The sequence below is a fragment of the Struthio camelus genome, chromosome Z, assembly GCF_040807025.1.
Source record: "Struthio camelus isolate bStrCam1 chromosome Z, bStrCam1.hap1, whole genome shotgun sequence".
In the NCBI taxonomy this organism is placed as follows: Eukaryota; Metazoa; Chordata; class Aves; order Struthioniformes; family Struthionidae; genus Struthio; species Struthio camelus.
In genome coordinates, this window is record NC_090982.1 from 45,749,359 (window position 1) to 45,770,910 (window position 21,552).

The 21,552-nt window shown below is 36.4% G+C and overlaps 1 protein-coding gene across 2 annotated transcripts in view; it reads right to left on the minus strand.

Moving 5' to 3' along the window:
- Positions 1 to 1,916: 1,916 nt before the first annotated feature.
- Positions 1,917 to 21,552, minus strand: part of MAN2A1 (mannosidase alpha class 2A member 1) — a 125,714-nt gene continuing 106,078 nt past the window's right edge. For both annotated transcript variants that reach the window (XM_068927600.1, XM_068927601.1), the window contains exons 20-22: positions 9,385 to 9,579; positions 5,799 to 5,909; positions 1,917 to 4,841 (exon numbers count right to left, since the gene is read on the minus strand). In XM_068927600.1, coding sequence (XP_068783701.1) covers positions 4,689 to 4,841; positions 5,799 to 5,909; positions 9,385 to 9,579 — 459 coding nt within the window. In that variant the 3' untranslated portion in view covers positions 1,917 to 4,688. The remainder of the gene's footprint in view (positions 4,842 to 5,798; positions 5,910 to 9,384; positions 9,580 to 21,552) is intronic.

Below are 21,552 nucleotides of genomic sequence, written 5' to 3' on the forward strand. Positions count from 1 at the left end.
AGGTCATGCTTTGCAAGGAACTGAGGCACATTGCTCCCTGCATCCTGGCTGTGTGTGATTCACAGCGGGTGGTAGCGGCAAGCAGGACAGACACAATTAGGGTTTTAAAAGTCTCCAGTTTCATTATACCCATAACAGGAATGGGTTTACAGACTGCTAGTCAAAGGGCATCATCCCTTCAACATATTCTTCTTACTATATGGTGTCTGTTACACTATAAACCTGAAGCTCTGGAATGTATGATTAAAAAATATCCCATCTTTACAGTTCAAATAGCACCAAGTTTACATTCAATAAAGAAATAGTTATTTCATTTTCTCATTACCCACAGTGTTAGTAAATAATTCATATGAAAGAAGGAGAGTAATCTAAATAATACATTATTGCCACTACATAGAAATTCTGGCAGACAAAAGCTAGTGATACAACATATATCATAAATATTAATTAGTTCATAAAATCTGTATATTAAAAGACAGACAAATCCACAATTTAGGACTGTAATCTATAGTTTGCCTGCCTGAAAATCCCAGTATTTTTCCAAAGAAGATTTAAGCTTATTCTAGCTTAAGTCTTTTTGTATATTCCCTCTTTCAGAAAATGAATTACCTTTTGCTGATTTTTGTTGTTGTTGCAAATTCTTAAATATAATTCTTAAAAATATATAATCAATTATTACAAGAGCAGTTATTCTAAAATGAATAGGACACCTAATTGAATCTCTAACTTTATATATAATTTTATACTGTCATATATAAAACTACTCACCACAAGTCAGAACCTGTTAGATCCTTTACTAAGCAACATATTTCAGTGTGCAAAAACAGAAGTTGAAACAGTCATTGAAGAACAAGTATCTCCTTGAATATTACATTCAACAGCTGTATTGCAGAACATATTGGGTAGCACTTTCATTATAGAAATTATTGTTTAAAATGTGTGTGGAAAGATGTGGCAGCTGTCATGTTAAAACATGAAGTGCCAAGGTATAGAGCAAATATAACTAATTATATTTCAAAAGGAAAAGATCATTTTAACCGTAGCTATAATTAGTAGAATGATAACTGCCCAGATCATCACATTGACATTAATGGATTCTGGAGTAGGATGACCTTAGAAAGGTGATCTTCAAAATGAATCCATATCCACTGCTGTGTGCTTGAGATACATGTTACATACTTCTTTTTCTTGAAATTTCAGCTTTAAAATTATGGGGCTTTAAGTGGTATGTGTATACGCATATTGTGTATACTTTTATACTTCTAGCTAAGACTATTTGGTCCACCATCAACTAGTCCCAGACGGAAATTTATACTAGTTGTCTTTGGTACTTATTATGAAGCTCTATCAGCACTTTGGGAAACAAGTCTGTGAAGCATCTACGACTGTTCAACTCGTCACATGTGAATATACTCTATTAGTATTATGCACTTAAAAGCATTCCATTTAATTTTAGCCGTAATGTTATTTTGACTGTATTTTCTAATAGCCTATTTGTTAATTTGCACAGTGAAGTTACAAGAATAGCTTCTATTCTACTACTCTAAAAAACACAAAGAGAAATGAGATTAGTTCAAGACAGTAAAAAATTCTTCTAGCATTTCACACCTGCCATTATTTTCTGTTATTTTAGCATCAGATTTCTTTTGTGAAAGAGGAGGTACCCATTCCCTTCCCGTGCCCTGCAGTCACATATATTAAGGTCTCTGCACTCGGTATCTATCTTCATCTGTTTGGCACCTGTGAAATAAGATGGCATCTTTCATCAGCAGTGCATTTCTCTACAGAAAATCCTCATTCCCAAATATTACTGATTTATCAAACTTCTTAAAGGAATCATGTTTGCTGTTTTTTTTTTTTTTTTTTTTTTTTAAGTTAGCTGTTGTTAAGGCATTGATGACACTGAACACTTCTCACAATAAGATTTTCTTTTATTAGAGATCTTATATTACATTTCCCCAAATGATATAAAACCTTCCAAGAGAAAATATCAAAACCCTTCAATTTAAATCAGTTTGCTTCAGAGACAACATGAGCAGGTAAAAACAAAGACATTTAAGATAAAGGAATGTAAAAAAATCTCAGTACAGGTACAATTCCGATATTCTTATACAGCATTGTCTTTAAAACAATATTGGTTGAACGTAAGGATGCTTGGTTCTCTTAACCAGTAGTTATAAAACCAGCAGCTATAAAAATAGAAAAAAATAAAGAATATGATGAAATTAGATGGCAAATGCACAGAAGAACCAGAACTTGAAATCTCTTATGTAAGTACAGTGTAAGAATTCACAATAGCTGTTGAAAAGCATCAACAGCCACATCCTGAACCAATTATGGCAAAATCTTTCATTAGGCTTTGGAGTTTTAACTTAAGTGTTTTAGGAAAGGGCTCCAAACTGAAGACTGTTCTACTGTTGCATTAACAAAAAAAAAAAAAAAATCTGCTGGTTAAGGAAGATTCAGGCATCATGATTGTACAGCTGATGATAAATTAAAAAGATACAATGCTATGAAACATCTTTTGGAAGCAATTCCAACAGGCAAAATACTTTAAAACTTTATTGCATCAAGATTTTACTTTTCTGATTAACAAAATTTAAAATAGAATGAGAGCTCTCTTGCACAGAACACACAAAAGTCTCTGAAGTGTTTTAATTCTTAAAATGCAACAAAAGAAATGTTATTAGAACCTTCTGCTGGCAAGTCTACCAAGCGGTAAGTTCCAACAAGAAAGAATAATATTTTCAAATACTATAACTAAAAAAAAAAACTTACAGTACATGTTTATTGCATGAAAACATCCATTTATTGGATCCATCCGTTTCTTCCATTTATGGTTAGTGGTTTTTATGTTCTTGACATAACTTGCACCAGATCCTGCTATATATTCCATTAATTACAAAACATACAGTAGATTGAGTTAAGTAGGGAAACCTACGCAATCCTGACAGAGATCCAGCCATGACAATGTATGAATTAAAACTTACTTTCATTTTCTTTAAGATTGCCTGTAGCTACAAGATATAATTTGATACGCTGTGGAACGATAATGATCAAATTGAGAACAGTTGGCAATGTGAAGAGTTACAAAATAGCACATCTTTCTACCAGTTGACTTTTCATGCATTATTATTAAAGAAACCGTGACATATGGAAAAGCAAAGGTTAAGCAAGAGATGGAAAAAAGGGATATGAAGATAAATAAAGATCAGTAAAGGGGATCATACTCAAATGCATGTTTGTATGTTTTAACTGTAAACAGTAGTTCTACATAGGGAAATATTTTCCACACTCAAATGGCTTCGGCACTAAATGTGAGTTAGTTAACACATGAAAAAGCAAAAAGAGTAAGAACCTACTTTTCAGTAATGTGCACACTGGCGATGTTGCATGAGGATGCAAGTTTGAATAAAGATGTTTAAAATAGAGGCACATGATTCTGAATGCACAGGTCACCACAGTATGTGACATGCAAGCACAACTTATGATGGGTTTGCAAACTATGTCTTGCTCTCTATCAAATCTCTGCATCAAGTTGCAATTTCCTTGAAAGCAGCGGAATTTAGATTTTACAGTAATTCTTGATTTTTGTTGTTGTGTTATGACATCATTTTAATACATTCATATAGTCAACATGTTCAGAATAAGATAGCACTAACTTGGTGCAGGAGGACATAGATCAGAGTGCGGCCAGCATTGTCAAATAGGAGATGCACAGTTTAAGTATTATATAAACTACCCTTCCCCAAAAACATTAACGTAGACACCAAAATTGTAACAAGACGTATCAAAAAATAAGGCACATTTATCTTGATATGGTAATCTTGAAATAGAAAACTCATTTCAGAGAACATCAATATCCAAATGAGTTTTGTAAAAAATCTTGTATTCATGATAATTACTGACATTTCTCATCATATATGATAATGGAATAATTGCACATATCCCAGTATGTCAAGTAACAAAATGGGAGTTTTATTAAACACGTTCAATGCAAAATTGTTCTGTAGATTCATATTTTCCTAGTTACATAACTCAAGCAAATGGTAGAAGTACTAAAATCTACCATCACTTGTCACAAGGACTGCAAGCTTTCATTCTACCACAATTCAAAAAAATCTCTTTTCTGTTGAATAAATTGAAATTAATTGTGGAATAAATTGAAATTATTGTCATTTATGCAAATGATTGCAAATATTTGGACATTAGCTACTACCCAAGAACATTTTATTCCATTTTAATTCCAAGCTGCATCAGGGATTTCTACATTGAATTATTTGTACATAAATTTATGAAGGATCAGCAAAACAGATTGTTTAAAATCCAAACCCCTCCCTACGAATACTAAAATAAGAACACCAGATACACCATTAGTTAGCATTTAACCTGAGATTTAATCTGTTGAGAGGTTAACATCCTTTGAAATTTCTTCACTTGTTGCATTAACTTATACTGATGTTGGTATTTCATGAAAAAAATAAACAAACAAAAAAACAAACAAAAAACCCAAGAAAATTGCTTACAACATGGCTTTTCACTGTGTTGGTCAAAAAAAACCTACAGAATGCATGTTTCTTCTCACAGTATCCAGAAGCTGGAATAATAATAATGTGCTTCTTATTGCACGTCAAACTTGGAAGAGATACAATTGCAGATTCCTCTTCTCTGAGTATTAAAGTCAGATTTCATCTTAGCCGAATCCGGAACGTATTTATCTCCATAGAACTCATATTTATTTCACTTATGTTTCTGGCATCTGGAGGTGAATGCATCAAAGATAAAGATGTGGGTGTAAAACTTTCCACGCTGAATGTATTAAAGAGTTTATGCACCTTTATCTGGAAAGAAATATATATATATTTATATTTAGAAAATAAAATACATACCTTAACATTGACTTTAACTTAATCTTTAGCAGTGATCCCAATGATGCATCTCCTTACAGGTAATAGCACAGCAAATCCTACACCAAGGACACCAAATATATCTACATACCATGTCTCAAATGCTACGCACTAGAAAAAAGCATCTTAGGCAGTGTTCACTTGTCACATTTCAAAGCAACTAAATTAAACTTTAATCAATACACAAAAAAATTGATGGAAATATTTGGATTACAACTCTTCCTCTTTCTAATCACAATAACAGTCTTCCGTTAATAAAAGTCCCAAACCTATTTCAAGATTTGATTATGAAAATCCCACAGATTCACAACTATCCAGCCCAAGATCTGTAATCTTTAGAAACAGGCTGTATAATTACAGCAGTTACATATCACAACAATTCTACAGCATGGGTAACATGCTCAGATATTCGCAATGATGTAGGTCATACAAGTGAGCAGGAGTAGACAAATACATGCTGTAAGAGGTAACAATTTTCAAAGTAGCGGTCACATGACTTGTGAATATATTAGGTAATGCTATTCAGACAATCCACTTAAGAACTGGTGATTCAACTCTTTCTTTGATAAACTTGTCTACATTACACTATTTTAAAACTATTTGAGGAATACTGATCAGTTACTTGAAAATAATATTTACAGGAAATTAGTAAGATTAGAACTCCAACCTAGAGGTTTATTTACCGATGCTTACACAGTAATTTATACACAAGAAGTTTCATACCTTTATCAAAAGGAAGACACTATACTCAGCTTTCAAGATAAGCATAACTAACATCCTGAAACCATAACTCTTGAGAAATAACTACTAAGATTTCAACCACAATTTGACTTTAATATCTATGTTTTTGCAAAAATTACACAGTGAGATACCCATAAAATGTCACTATACCTTTCCCTGAGTAGTAGAACAGAATAGACCCACGTCTCTGTTTGAAAATCTACAATCAAAACCCTTCCTGTGAAGGATCAGAGCAGCTTCATCAGATGGCTCAAAATCTGCCTGCAAGTAAACAAAAGAAATAAAAGTTACTCAGGAAGTAGCATAGCAAGCAAGACGTTTTAGGACATCAGATTGAACAGCCACCTTTCTTCTAAGGTTTATAAGACTAAATATCAAAAGAATCGAATAGCAAAGTGATTTCGGATATACAAATTGCTATAGAACACAAATCCTATGTTAACCAAGGAGTTCAAAGTCTGATAGCTATGTACATAAGTGCAGACTCAAAATTTAAGCGTAGCTAAAGTAGCTTAGTGTAGTTGTATTAATTGGCTTCCTAGATAAATTACAAGGTAAAATCAAAACAAAGTAGAATGTATGTGGTAATTGCAATAGCCAGCTTTAATTATTTGTAGCGTCTGTCTTCCATTGATTTTTCAGTTTGCGCATCTGGTCCCTAAAAATCTTACTCAGCTTAAAGTCTACAGGAAACCATACACAAATATTATATACACAAATTATACAAATATCAAATAATTTACAAATATTAAAATAAATTCTGTGTTTGCATATAGAATATACGGTGCTCTTAAGCCTCAATAAGCGTTATGCAGTAATCTCAACTTTGTAGTTTGGACCAAAACACTAAAGTCGCTTAGGTCAAAATGGCCACAAGATACACTATCATATTAATAATGGCATCTTGTTTTGATGTGTACTTCAGAGAAAGTCAGATCGTGCACCTGTCTGGAAAGCTGTTTTTACGCTGTCCTGCATGTTGCAAGCTGTTTGCTATATCACTACACTTACCTTAGTACTTTATTTTCTCTGATTTTTTATTTATTTCATTGTATTTTTCTTATTTTACTTTCTTCAGCTTTTCATCTTATTATAGTTTAATAAGGGGATCTAATAGAGATGATCCTGACTTTGCCTTGCTAGTTCTTCGGGCTAATATTTTTATTTCTACTTTACTTACTTTTTGTACTGATGCTTTCTCCCAAGTGTCTGTCTCTGTCATGAGTTAGCTTCATTCCAGTACTTAAGGAGCATCTACTACCTGGGACAAAACTGCCAGTTTTTCCGATGCCAAGTATGTCAGTAAGTGTTAAGCTTTTTATTATACTTTAACCCTTGGGAGTGTAAGGTATGAGAGATGCTTCACATCCAAACCTATCTCCTCCTAATAAAGGAGATCATGGCACTGAAACCAGCTTATTTGAAACACAGTATGACATAGTTGCATTGCACCACAAATTCACAGTATTAATTACTCACTGAGGTGATAAAAAATAGTAAGCTGATAAACTTTACATCTGTGTTTTACTAAGTTCCTCATTTAAAAATACAAAAAATGTATTCAACTGTATTTGGGCTTCAGAAGAGATACTTAAATAAAACATTGGCAGGTGAAAACTTTGCATAGCTTGCAAGGCATGAATAAATCTCAGTTTGAGAAGGTTTCTCTAAACAAAATGGTTTGTAACAACCTAATATCAGGTTCTTAATTAGTGAATTAGGTCCATCATGAGCCTAGTTAGACAGGTTTACAGCACTTCAGATCCTTGAGGGTTGAAAATGTTCTGCGTTGTTTATTAGAACAGTGGCACCATTTTCTACATTAAATAAGGTAATTAGGATGATGTAACAAAATTAACTTCAGTTTCCAACTATGAAATGAGAGGCTTGGTTTTAACTGTCATTGATGTGACATATATTTGAAATAAAGCACTGCACTTAAAAATACATGTTTTTATGCACACAAAATAATACTGACTGCCTAAACATCAGATTAGTGAAGTATTAAAATTCATACTGCAAGAGCCTGACTTCCTATGGGGATAAAGCGAAGCTAGAAATGACAAGCCAGTCATGGATATCAACATTCCACTCTATATCCAGTGGAATTATCTTGTAATCATCTCCATAATAAATGCATTTCAAATGACAGCATGACTATTTCAACTCTTAAGTTTTTCAAAATTAAATATTATCCTAATTAAGATTCAGAATATTTAAAATAGGAAGTTATTTAATAATTAACAGAACGTTTAGGAACAGAGCTTTGCCGAGTATAAACCTCTATGATACAGCAGTCAGGCATTTAGACTTCCCCGGACTTTATCATGCACCTAACACCCCTGTGTAAAGGATTAGGCTGTTTTAACTTACTACGAAAGGAGATGCAAGATCTAGCAAGTTACCACAGCCTCTGCATCTGCTTTAACTTACCTCTTCTTGTACCAGCTCTAGGTAAATTAGATTAAGTGTATGCAAGCCTAAGGGAATATCTGAATGATTATGAACCTAATTTACATCACATATACCTTCTAAATTTGCCTATAACTGTATGAAAACCTGTATCCTTTTTCTCAATTTTCAGCAAATGCCAATATCCTTAATCCTGTAAAACTTCACAGCAATGTAATATGACAAAAATTCCCAAACTATTGTACAAACAATACTGCATTTCTCAGAACAGCTGCCAAGGCTTGATTTGATTTTGATCTCTCTGAAAAGTTTAATGCTGTCCTCACATCGGCTATCTCATAAGCAGTATCTCAGGGCAACATAGCTAAGATTTTGATGACAAAATCACTTAAATAGCTTTTATCTGATTACTACAAGATAGTAGACATGCACTGAAAAGTTTAAGCAACAGGACAAAAAATGTATTTATATTTAGCATAAAAGAAAAAATGAAGTCAATTTTTAAATGCTGAGGCCCAGTCTATTTATAGTAGGTAAGATTTTTGTCAATCCATTTATAAACTAGGGTTTTATTTAAAAACGTCTTTGAATTTCATCTTCCCAAGGCATTGCATTCTTCCTTGACAGGATGATATATCTTACAACAGCAGCAATTCTTTCCTCTCTGAGGGGAATAATTTAAATGGAAACAAGGAATTCCCTTACATTTTTTCCTCATTTATGCTTTAATGCACTTTCATGCATTCTGATTTCTGCCTTAAATCTTAATAATTCTCTATTTTAATTGGATACTCTTTTTCTGTGAAATTGTAATTATACAGTCTCTTGAAAATCAGTTCCAACAGCTAAAGCAATGTAGAAGTTTACATTTCCGTAAAAAATTGTATTGCGTCAATTAATAAAAATTACGACATTTGTCACTCATTCTTGGGAAATGGAGAGAGGAAGTAGGAAGTGAGGAGAGAACTAAGGAGGACATTCTGGCATGCAAGAAATTCACTGCAGGGCATAGTATCATTTCTGCAGTGGGGAAGAACTACTCTTGCCTATAATGATAGTCCTCTTGGTGTACAACTACTACTAATTCTCCTTTTGAAGTGCACACACCAGTACTGCAAACTCAAGAGCTGTCATGACACTTGAACAATCACCAGCATGGAGGCACAAGTTTTCAGTTCTTGTAGAATTACAAAAGCTAGTCATCACACTCCAATTTAGGAAGGTAATTTGTGAATTTTATATATAATATGAGTAAAATATTTTACTAGACTATATTAATAAGCTGTATCTTATGTTTGCTCATTAAAATAGTAATTCGACTTACCTTTGATTGGATTGTCCTCAGATTAACTACGTGCATGTCACAAGGCATGGATGACATGAGCGGAGAGAAAGTATTTAACATCTCAGGGACACCTGAATCTGCATAAATTGTCATTGGAATTACAGGATGATTTATGAAAGCAGAAGTTATATGACTAAGGAGTGAGGGAAAACTGACTGAGGACTTGTCTTCATTCTGCAAAATACAAGAGAAAATACTTGTAAAGTCAACTTAATACATTAACAAGTCTAAACTTCTAAACCCATTTACTTCACATGATTCTATTAACTTAATAGAACACTTAAATTTACAGACTGACCATTTAATTACTTCTTGACCTTCTGATCATCCACTAATTCTTTCTTCTAGTAGTAGGAATACCTACTACTTTTATAAATCTTTAATACATCTTTCAAAATGATCCCGAGAAGGGAATCTTCATTTACATCATCGCTTAGTTTTCGGTGTTATCCCTCAAACACATAACCTAGAAAACATTCTTGCCCTGCAGTCTCCCTCATCAAAAACTATCCATAATGGCTTGCTTATCAACATTTACTGTTAGTCCCCTGCTGCTCACTCTCCTCTCACTTTGTGCTGTCAACCTATTTGTCTTCAACGAGGTCGGAAATTTGTTAGTGGAACGTACTGTTTGGAAATGGAAGGCTGACTTGGGCGGTGGGGGGAGGCTGAAACGTCTTGCTTGAAATTTAGTGTATTTGACCCAGTTCAGGAAAGAATAACAAACTCCCCGTTCACTAGCCCTGCAATTCTTAAGCACTTGATCAGAGGGGTCAGGTAACTGCCCCAGAGCTGGGGACTTTAAGCTTAATCTAGTTGCTCAGTGAAAAGTATTTTCAAATTCACTCTTGAGGATACAAGTGTACTTTTCAAGAGCATCATCTTTTCTAAACAGTTTCGGAGCAGAAAGAGCCTCTCGTTCTGGGCATTCTGAAATGCTGCACGTATTCTACCAGCTTGTATCACTGAAAGTGCTCTGAACAAAATAGCAGCGTGAACTAGAAAACAATTTAATAATGCTTCTGTTTTCCGCATGGAAAACTAAGCTATCATTTTTAGTACATTCTGTAACATAGGGGAAAATAACTTCCAGTAAAAATGCTACCTTCATCAAACAAGGGCAAGCTTGACTACTATATGCTCAAAAGAGCGCCTGTGCATGCTGAGGCGTTTGGGCCCCGGTTGTGCCTACTAGTATGATTTGAAATAGAGCTGGCAGAAGTGATCTCGATGCATCTGAGACCAAAACAAAAATTCCCATGACTGCTGCTTTCAGAAAAAAGCATTCTGCTCAGCTGCAACATGAAATTCAGCGCCATGCAGTAGAGCTCTGTGGGCAGACTTCAACATTGTATCTCTTTACTCACAAGCAGAAGAATTCCTGCATAACAGTTCTGTTACCAACACATAAAGTGGTTTAGAAAAACTGTCACTCAAAATTAGAATATAATATAAAAATAACCTAAACTGACCTCTGCGTAGAGTTCTCTGGTCAAAATCACAACATTAGAGGAAGCAATTCAAGATATTTGAATAAATATTTCACAAGATGAGTGTAGCTTGCAAATAAATTGTTCATCACACTTAAAAACTCTTATCTAAAAATTCACAGATTTATCAACACACAGGTGAGATATTTATTGCTCTTTTTATTGCTAATTGCTTTGGTATTTTCTGGAACTTATGTGACACACGGATGAAACAAACACAGCTGAACTACAAAACTCTGAAACATTTACCTGCTTCTCATTCTTCTAACACACTGGTTAAAGAATACACAAAATATAGGGCTTCTGATATAATAAAGTTATTTAGAAGAATATCTTAACGTTGAAAACGCTACTGCAAATTGTCTTTCCTATGTTAGACTGAAGACCTTTCACAACATTGGAAACCTCCATCTATTTATTATTTAAAGTTGGAAAAATTCTTGATAAAGCTGTCTTATGACTCCATTATTCCTTATGACTCCATCCTCTCCCCACGTGTAGGTTTCACTTAACTGAAATCTACGTATCATACCAGCTATACAGACTTCCAAGAACATTAAAATCTCAAAAAAGTCAAAAATATTACATCCTCCAATGTGTAAACAAGGTAGTTTAGAGAAAGGAGTAAGTGACTCATGACCATAGCAAGTTACTACTTCAGCAAGTTGTTCCTATCTACTCAATATCTACCTGAACGCTGACAGCCAGCTAGTCCTCCCCAGGCTGCTGCTTCTACATAAATTTCCTATCCTGATTTCCCGTATTTTCTACTTTTTTCAGATTCATCTGAATTGTATCCTCCCTGCCTCCCTTTTCCTTTTTTTAAATCTAACTTGTTAAAAATTTTTCTGGAAGCAACTGCAACCAGCATCTTTGTCGGTCTTAACTGCATAAAGCCTGCTTTTAGTAGGTGTGTTTCAACATCACGGCAGCAGGAACTCGAGGGACTTTCTCCATCTTTTACACAATTGTATTTGCAGTGCTTTTATGTGCCTGCAGAAATTGTGTCACAAATCCAAAATGGCTAAGTCCAAGCATTACTGACTTGAACTAGCAACAGCTCGTTAAAGCACCATAGAAGCCAGAAAATAGACCAACTTTAGAAAGGAATATGCAGTTCCAGAACGTCACTGAATACAAGATAAAAGTGTGGGGACACTTATTTTGGTTCTCATTTTTCTTTACATACTTAATCAAATAAAATCCTACTTGTTCATAATTAAATAAATGTTTTTTAATGAAAACCTCGCAGAGGTAAATTGCTCACAACATAATATCTTAAGCTTTGCCAAATTTAAATTTGCATTTTATGATAGGCTGAAAACACAGAAGTAAAAAATAAATGGGAGATAAATAATCCCCTCCTTTGCTTTATGTATCAGTTCATCATAAACATAAAGTTACTAAAATTCCTGGTTTGAGGTGTGCATGCATGCACATGCATTTATTTATAATTCTGTAATACCATTAAACATATATGAATGTGTAACAACTGAAAATACGCCAGAATTGAACTGATACCAGATGGTAATTTCTGCTTTGTTCTTGGTTCCTTTCCTAATAAGGACTAAGTGTTTGCCTCTTTAGCAGCTACTAAGCATTGAGGCTAATATCTTCATAGATCTATTATGATTCCAAAATTACTTTCAAAAATGGTAACAGTCAATAGCTGCAAAGTATAGGAGTGCCCCCCCAAGTGCATCACCACATTTATCTACGTTGAATTCCATCTACCATTTTACTATGTGCTTACTCAGTCTTATTAAGTCCTCCTGCAGCTCTCCAGTTAGTCTCAATGTTTCTTACCTGCATAATTCAGCATCGCTGGCAAACTTTCTTGTCACTGTTTTCCACTTTTCCAGGTAGAGTACCAGCAAGCTTTCAGTTTGAGTGACTGCCTACATGCCCACCCACAGCGCACGTACATGTTCTTTCAAAGAATTCACCATTTTACCCCAAAAGGAACAGCAAGTGTTTACATTGTTGCCATAAATGCTCTAAAGTCACAATGTATTTTATCTTCAGTTTTCTTTTTATTTTTTAATCATTTTTCCGTAAAATAAGCTGATTGCTTGCATCTGACAACTTGAAATGCTCTCCTAGAATGTTACAAATTATACTGTGAGTCAGTCAAATAATATATTCATCCTATTATAAAATTCAAAATGAAAGATTTATCAAAAGCCCTTGCAACTGGTTCCTGATTCGAGGAGTGTGACCTAAGAAGCAGGAGAAGAAAAAATGACTGTCCAACAACTGTAATTATTTGAGATCAGTTATTCATGTACACTTTTATACTGTGGGCACACATACCCCCAAAGCATTTACAATCAGAGACTCTGCCTAAACAGTATCCAAGTTAATATATTTCCTCTCCCTCTTCAGTCATCCCTAAACACACACCCTAAAAACACGAGTGAGCAAGAGGTCTGCACCCTACACCCATCACTGTGCCCCTCACTCCAGAGTTCTCAGAATTAAGGGACTCCAAGGAGACAGAAAGAGGAAGAATGGTGAGCACTCACACAAACAACTCCTTCCTTTGACAGGTTTTATCTACGTGCTAATTATCACTGTGGATGGCACTGTAAGACATCTCAAACATTTAGCAGTTACTTGGAAAAGGGCATCAGGTCCTTGTGGGAATAGTGACTGAAAAATCATTCTACCAAACGTAGTCTTATGCCTGGAACTACAGCACTTGAAAACAAACAGAACTTGTTTAGATACCTATAAGATTTTAGGAATAATTCCTGAGAAGATGCCACCAAGGTCGCATGAGATGAGCAGAAGTGAAGCCTTTCAGAAAGTTGTGTTCTGGACACAGAAAGATATGTTACACTCAGTACAAGCATGCTATCCAAGAGGCAAAACCTGCCTAAAACCCAGAAAATCAGAGGCCGGGGGGGGGGGGGAGAGGTCGGGAAGCAGGCAAGTTCGCATCCTGGCTCACATGAAGATGGTAAAAATATCAGAAGAGTCCTGAGCCTTGTCTAGGGCAAAGATAGCACAGGGCAAGTCAGTCTTCTAGGACTGCATCTTTCAAAGCCTTCTCTAGGCTAACAGAAGTAATTTGAATAAAAAGGTACTTTTTATATAGAGATGCAGTAACGTATGCTGCAGCAGAGAAACCATAACCAAGATATAAGGAAAGTGGAATCCTCAAGGTAGAAGCCTGAGTGGGAGGAAATCATTTTCAGCTGACTGGCAAAGGGATGAAATTCTCAGATAACCCAGAGCAGAACTATAAGGAAATGGCTCCTCAGTTCTTAGATTCAGGAAGTAGCTAAGGATTGTAGGAAAACACAGTCCTGGACTTTGCCAAATGCCAGAACTAGAACTGATTCGAACTGGCTCAGACATATCTTTGCTCCTGCTACGTTTAGACACGAGAGTTTTGTTACAGGCATATGCGTTTTACTTGAGGGTTACCCAAAATTCAAGCTTTGAAATGCACCACTAAGACTTAGGGGGAGATTTTATCTTGAATCTTGTATTCTCAGACCTGGAATCAGAGTCAATTTCTGGATGTCTGCACCAATAGAAATAGTGCCGTCATCTCTTCCCAGGGAAGGCAATTCAGTGAATCTACATCTGTAATGATAGTGGTCACCTTGATAAAGTTAAGCGGGTGTCAAAAGCTGCCAGAAAACCCAAAATGGGAAAACAAATTTTTGCAAATATTGCAAAAACAATGCTAATACAGAAGACTCCGAAGTGATGCTTCAAATCCCACTCTCCTCCTACGTACACCACAGCCATAAAAAGGATTGGAACGTGCTTCTCGCCTCGCAGTCACGTGATCCAGAATTTAAACAGGACTCCGGGGGAGAGAGAGAAGGGAAGGTTTTGAACGTATAGACAACACATTTAGATGAACAGTTAGTCTATGTGTACGTTCACTATGTGGGTGGCTTTCAGCAGTACCTTGCTGATGCTTAGACAGAAGACAAAGTCCCACAGTCTCCATCTAATTAAAGTACTGCTCTCTCAAAGAAGAATTATTTCCTTAACTTCAGTGAGAGTGTTTAACACTCAAAGCGTGAATGGAGCTCTACTGGCAGCCTTACAAATGTTACATATTGGCAAGATTCTGACAGATGCCAGCGATATAGCTGAGTGTTAGCTTAATGAGTTCTAATCAAAGCACATAGCTCCTTTTTAAACTACCTTATAGCACACTCATACAGTTATCCAACTGGAAATCCTGTGTTGCAATGTAACCCCCTTGAATGACTGTGCAGTAGATGTAAACAGATCTTCATATAGGATCTTTCTTTATCATAAAAAGTAAGGTGAGTAATTCTGAATTTTCAGTTTGGGGGGGGGGGGGGAAAACACACAGCAACAAACCCCAAACACTCCACTATAACCTTAGGTTACAATTTGGAACAAGTTCTAGAAGTGGCTTCATCTATAAAGCATACTCTAGAAGATGATGGTATAAGGGCTTGAATCTCCTTTGCCCTTGTAGCAGAAGAAAGAGCTATTTTATTGATAAATTGAGGACAGAACATATTAGAAAAATGATTGAAAGGGTTTTCTGGTAAGAATTTAAATTGAGGAACAGGGCTCCTTAATTAGAGGAAAAAACACTAATTAGACTCTTCAGAAATCATTTAGTAACAGAATGGGAGAAAGAAGTGAAAAACGTTGTAGAGAAAGAAGTAGAGCTGAAACAGCTGATAACTGGACTTTAACTGAGCTAACAGAGCAACAATTAGCTTTTCCATATAAGCAAGTAGTCTAAAGTTTCCAATACAGAAGTAAGGATAGGAAACTGACGCAGACATGAACATCAAATCATAAATCTTGACAGTTCAGTCCTCCTCTAGACAGTTTTCTACTATGAAGTAAGACAGCCCTAGTCAGAAAAGAAATTTAATTATAACTCCAAAAGCCAACGAGCACTCAAACTACCTGATCAAACATGCTGACTTTGGATCTCAGGACATTCAAACAAAATCTGGAAAAGATGGAATTCTAGGCCTGTTAAATCAAGGGATGTAGATCAAGAGATTCTGATTCCAAATCACCTGAAATAGTCCTGAAGACAGACACAGTCTCTTCACTCCCTCTTATGCTGTGCGACAGAAGACTCAAAAGAAGCATGTTTATCAACTTTCTGATACAGAGGTTCAGAAAACCCACTGGCAGCATTCCCAGAGGAAGAGTGCTTCTGGACTAGAAATTCTAATCTCTGGAGTAAGATGACTCTTCAAAGCATCTTTAGGTCCCAAAGCATGAAGCGGCAACATTATTAAATCTCTCCCAGTCATAATCTAACAGCTGACAGCAACTGAGGTTGTCAGCCAAGGAATTCAAAGCTTACAAAAAACAGATCTAGAAAGGTAAATTTGGTTCTGTTGCAAGAACCAAAGATTGACAGCATGTCTGCATATTCCAGGAGGTGCTGCTTTTACGTGAGAAGCCTGGCTGGATGATATAGTGCTAGCCTGCTTATAGGTGAGGAACATAATGGCCGACAACAACTATGTGAATATGCTGTCCTACAACAGATGACAAAAAGCATATGACATGTAAGTCAGCTGCCTTAGCTTTAAAATACATATATTCTTCCCCGAAAGCAAAAGTCTTGAATCCTTAAAGCATGTAGAGCATTCCTCACTTGAGGAAGATGATGTCTGTAAATAGGCAGCCAGTAACAAAACTGCACCACATTCTTGCACAGTCATCAAGCAGTAAACTGTTTCAACTCTGTTGTAAGCTTTACATGCCGGACTGCCTGGGTGTTACCTCATTAAGTGGAATACAGATGCACTTTCCTCAAACTCAGCTAATTACACATTGTAATACAAAAAGCATGACCAAGTTAGAAAGGTTCTGAGATTATGAATTCTTCATTAAGAGATCCTCCAGATAAGGATACACCATTAATCCCTTTCATCTGATGTCAATTTCTGGAGCCAGAGATTGTGTGTAAGTAAAAATTTTTAGTGCTTTTGAGAAAACAAAGGGAAGGATACTAGATAATAGGGTTTACACCCGTAGTGAAACAAATACCAGTTAGATACTGATGCAGACTGGAAGAAAGGATCTTACAGGTTGAAAACATTTAAACCAATCCTCCTTCAGAAGCATTGGGATTACTCACACCAAAGTCACAGTTCTGAATTTAATTTTTTTGAAAAAGGGTTTAGAGCTCCTTCAATCCCCAACAGATCTCCAAGCTTCCACCCTTTCTCATAAACAGGAACCATTAATAGTAATAGCTTTTTTTCTTTTGAGGTGAATAATTCTCCCTCATTACTCAAGACTGCAATGCTACAATAACCAGGTGTCAAAGAAAATACTGTCCCATCTCTTCAAGCAGCTTTCATGTGGCTAGTATGAAAAGCTCACTAAGACTGAACAGAAGTCAAATAAGATGACTGGCAGACCTTCTCTGAGCAGTGGGATTCAGAACACTTAAGATCTTGAAGCTGCACACAAGTTTTCATCAGAATAATCTTCCTTACAAAAAGCTGAAGTATCCTTTTTAAGAGAGCAAGTCCTCTACAATGAAATTCACTCTTTTAGGGAAGCCTGGAGAAATTGCAGACAGAAATGCCAGCCACAAATGCAACTACTGAACAGTCAGCTACCCTGAAATCTTAGGAAGACTATAAACAAGACTATATTTTCTATAATACTGGAGCATCGAAGTCTTTCCTGAAATCCTGGGGCAAAAAAAAAAAAAGTTTAGATCTGCCTGAACAGTTCATGCATATATTTTGTCAACATTGAAATATTCATCACTTATTTTACAGTTTTGCGTTATCAAAGCGTAAATTCTTTCACCAATATGTTTCAAGTTCTTTACTGAAAATCATGATCTGGATTGTTTAGTTTTTTTGACAGCTGTTGAAGTGACCAGCAAAGGAAGATTCAGATGAGCAGACAAAAAAAACTGATCTCCTCTGGGAATGGGATATTTTCTATGAATTCATTTGGAGGCTGTTACACAAGAGATACATTTCTGCCACACTAAGTGAAAGGGGTCCCTAAGGGTTGATTATTTAGGAAATAAAAACTCCAAGGCATTGCAAAATACCCACAAGGTTTTGAATTAGTTCAGAGTAACTCTACAATCACTCTGCAGTTTCTGTACTCTCTGTAGATTCTTAGCTGGCACTGAGACTGCAAGTGAAGAAATCTGTGACTGTTAGAGGTAGTCAAATCCAGTGAACTTGGGAGCCAGGGGAGTTTTCCTTCCTAATATGCTAGAGCCAAATTTGGTATTCTCTAAGACCAGGAGATTCCTTTCACCCCCCTCTGATAGGTAAGAGCAATTCTGTGCTGCCAGGTCCAGGCAGTATCAAGGCTGAGCATGTATTCCCAAGAGAGGCACGTGCACACATACACACATGGCACGCACTTAGCTAGACACATAAATGAATAGGGAGCAGTGCTTTTACTAGCACCCACACAAACACAGAGAGTGCTCCCATGAACATGATCAGGAGGGACAAACTGGTCATGATCATCCTCTCCAGCTGATCAGGACTGAAGTTCACTAGTCAAAACACCCTCGTTTTCTTGATTCACAAGCACACTCAACATTCGCTGATCCCTCAAGTATTTGTGTGGATTTTAAATCCATCTGATACCCCGGCCTGGATCTTACGCTCCTTAACCTATCACCAGCTCAGGCTTTGGGTCCTTCCAGATGCTGGCTTCCTACTTGTCAGGTTGAAGTTTGCTAGCAGTTCACAAACACACACACAGAGTAAGGGTGTCTCTGCTAAAGAGCATCCAGTTCCAGAGGTCCCTCAGAGCCGTGGTCTCTCCCTCTCTCTCCAGTAGCCGATACCAAGAGCTCTTATTCTACTTGCTTGCTAGTCTGACTTAAACTGGCTAAATGGTTCGTGCAGGCTCGGAACAGGCAGAGCACTCAAAGAAACAGAATTTAATAGAAATGCAGGATAGACTGAGGTAATCAAGCACAGGACTCAGTCAGAAAATTGTACCTACCAGTAGGCTTCTTACATGTGACCAGATCCTCTTATCCCTCTTCTCCCTCTGTTTTCCTACATTTGTTCCTCCTTGATACACCTTGATCCTTTCCTTTCCTCCCCTATATCCCTTCCCCTGAACATCTCATTATCTCCCTCATCCACATCTCACAATAAGTCCTATACCCCTTTAGGCAATAATCTCCCCTAGTATGTATAAAGTACTTTCTTTTGAGATATCTTGTTGGGCTGAACCCCAAGGACAATATAATTTATCTCCCTTGATGGTCTCAGGCATAGCCAATTCAGTTTGTTCCATTCCTCCCTGGTTAGGATACTTGAGCCCCTCCATCTATCATTGTTCCTTTGATCATTGTCAGGTTCTTGCATTTAACTTAATTAGCATTTAGTCAGATTCCATATCAGTGATGTTCTATAAATCAGTTGTATGGAGAATAAAAAGCCATTTGCTGGTCTAGAGAAGAGTGGAAATAGCAAGGGAAGTAACTGGCCATCATAACCACCAACACACCCCCGTACTTAGAGAGGTTGACAAATACGTAGCCATCAGTACAGCTGGATGAAAAAGACCAAAAAGTGGGTGAGCAGCAGGACGTATTTTTTCAACAATGAAAGTATTCTATTTTCGTTATAGCTGCTATCACACAATTTATTTTTTCTCTTCTGATTCTTCTTATGTTTACATTGTTAATAACGGTGCAGGAAAAAGGAGGAGGGACTTAAATGTCTAAAGAAATAACTGATGCCAGTGTTGTGGAAGGGATAGAGCGCTAAATTTTCTGTTTCCCCTTTCCTGACATACATATCCTGTTGATGGGGAAGAGCGTAAGCTGCCCTGGATTATGACAGAGCTCAGGGATCAGAAATTTTCTGGAGATCTGCTTAGATAAGGAAGTAGCTCACTGAAACAGTGACAAAGACAGAGGCTACACAGTATCTCCAAATTTCTGTCCTCTGGAGATGAGCCCAAAGAGGCTATGTGCATTGAAAGCCAGCTTGTCATGTGAAACCCTTGTTGCTGATGGAAATTGTTTCTTCCGTATTCAAGGAGACTATCTCTTTAGAGTTACTTCACTGCACAATACAAGGAGAACCCCCCTGCTTGGAGCTGCTACCTCTCTTTTAGGAGGGTCTCTGTCCTATTGCCAGAGCTTGCAGGAGGAACAACGAGGCCTTCAAGATGAAGTGGTGATACAGTACGGTTTAGAATTAAGACCTCAAATTGCACAAACGCACATAAGTTGTTGAAAAGACCTAAGAGAAGCATACCCTCCCGTTTTGGTCAATTATATGGGCTAAAAATGGATGAGATCAAGCTTGAATACTATGCATAGTGGGTGAAGTAAAATATTTTCCATATAAACAGAGCTGGTAGATAAGTGCACACAACATGAAGATAAATAAAAACTACCAAAGAAAACAGGAAGTAATCCACTTTAGAGACGTACATACAAACTGAGACACAAACACAAGTTCAGAAATCAGAGTAAGGCAGTCCTCTTTACTACTTATTTCACCATGAGCCATCTATAACAAGTGGCCGCTGCCCTGTCACAGAATAAGGATATTTGCTCCTTTCAACTTTGACCAGTATCATGTGACTGGAGCTTGGAAATAAATTTGTCTTTAATTAGAACCATTCAGCAACACATCTTTATCATATCACCAGAGAAAAACACTATTTGAAAAAATTAAGCTGTAAGGTACACTGGCATAAAAATGAGGAAGGTGTTGCCCTGAGAATAGGTACACTGGTAGATAAATGAGACATGGCAACAGTGTGAAGGAGTTCTCAAGCACCAGACAAACTTCCAATATAAGAAATACAGTTCATCTATGTAGCAGTAGCAATATTAATAATTTAACTACAGTTTTTAAGTAAAGCTGCAAAGAACTAACACACACCTGAATCTCTCTTCAAACGAAATGCAAACAGTAGGTATATATTCCTTACGAAATTTTTGTGGCAGGTCTCTACAGATATTGCGTTGTATTTGTGGGAGAGAAGAGGGGGGAAGGGTGCAAATTTCTTATTTTGTGGTCACCCAAAAAACCTCAAAACTTTAAAGTTCAAGATTTTGTATGCATTTGAAGATTTCACTATGGTAGTCATAACTAAAATGCGACCATTATAATACCGGAGGTTGTCACATATGGGCTTGAAAACGCTTCTAGCTGGAAGTGGTTAAGTAAATGATGTGTTTCTGCTTCTTTTAGATATCAAGTTAATTAGCAGCTGATTTTTACTATACCTTAGCAAACATACATTACTACTACCCGGAATATACATATACATTATAAAAATACACACCACAGGTGGCAAATGCAATTCAATCATCAGACAGTAATGGCTACATCATCAGGTATACAGTTTCAGAGAATGTGCTTACTGATAAATATTTAATAAGAAGAAAAGAAAAGTCTTTTCCACATATTTGTAACTTCAGTAGCTGCCTGTATCATCTTTTCTCTAAACACACTCTTTTCCCTGTAAACCACAGAAGCTATCTGAGCCAGTGAATACTGGCCCTTTGCTTGCAGCTGGGCTATAAATCCTCTTATATGAATTGAACAAGTCAAGACAAGGTATGAAACAGAAACCTGAGGAAAAAAAGAGGGTGCATGGAATAGTATCTTTTTTTCAGCTATGCCACTGATGGAAAATTTTTTTTAAAAAATAA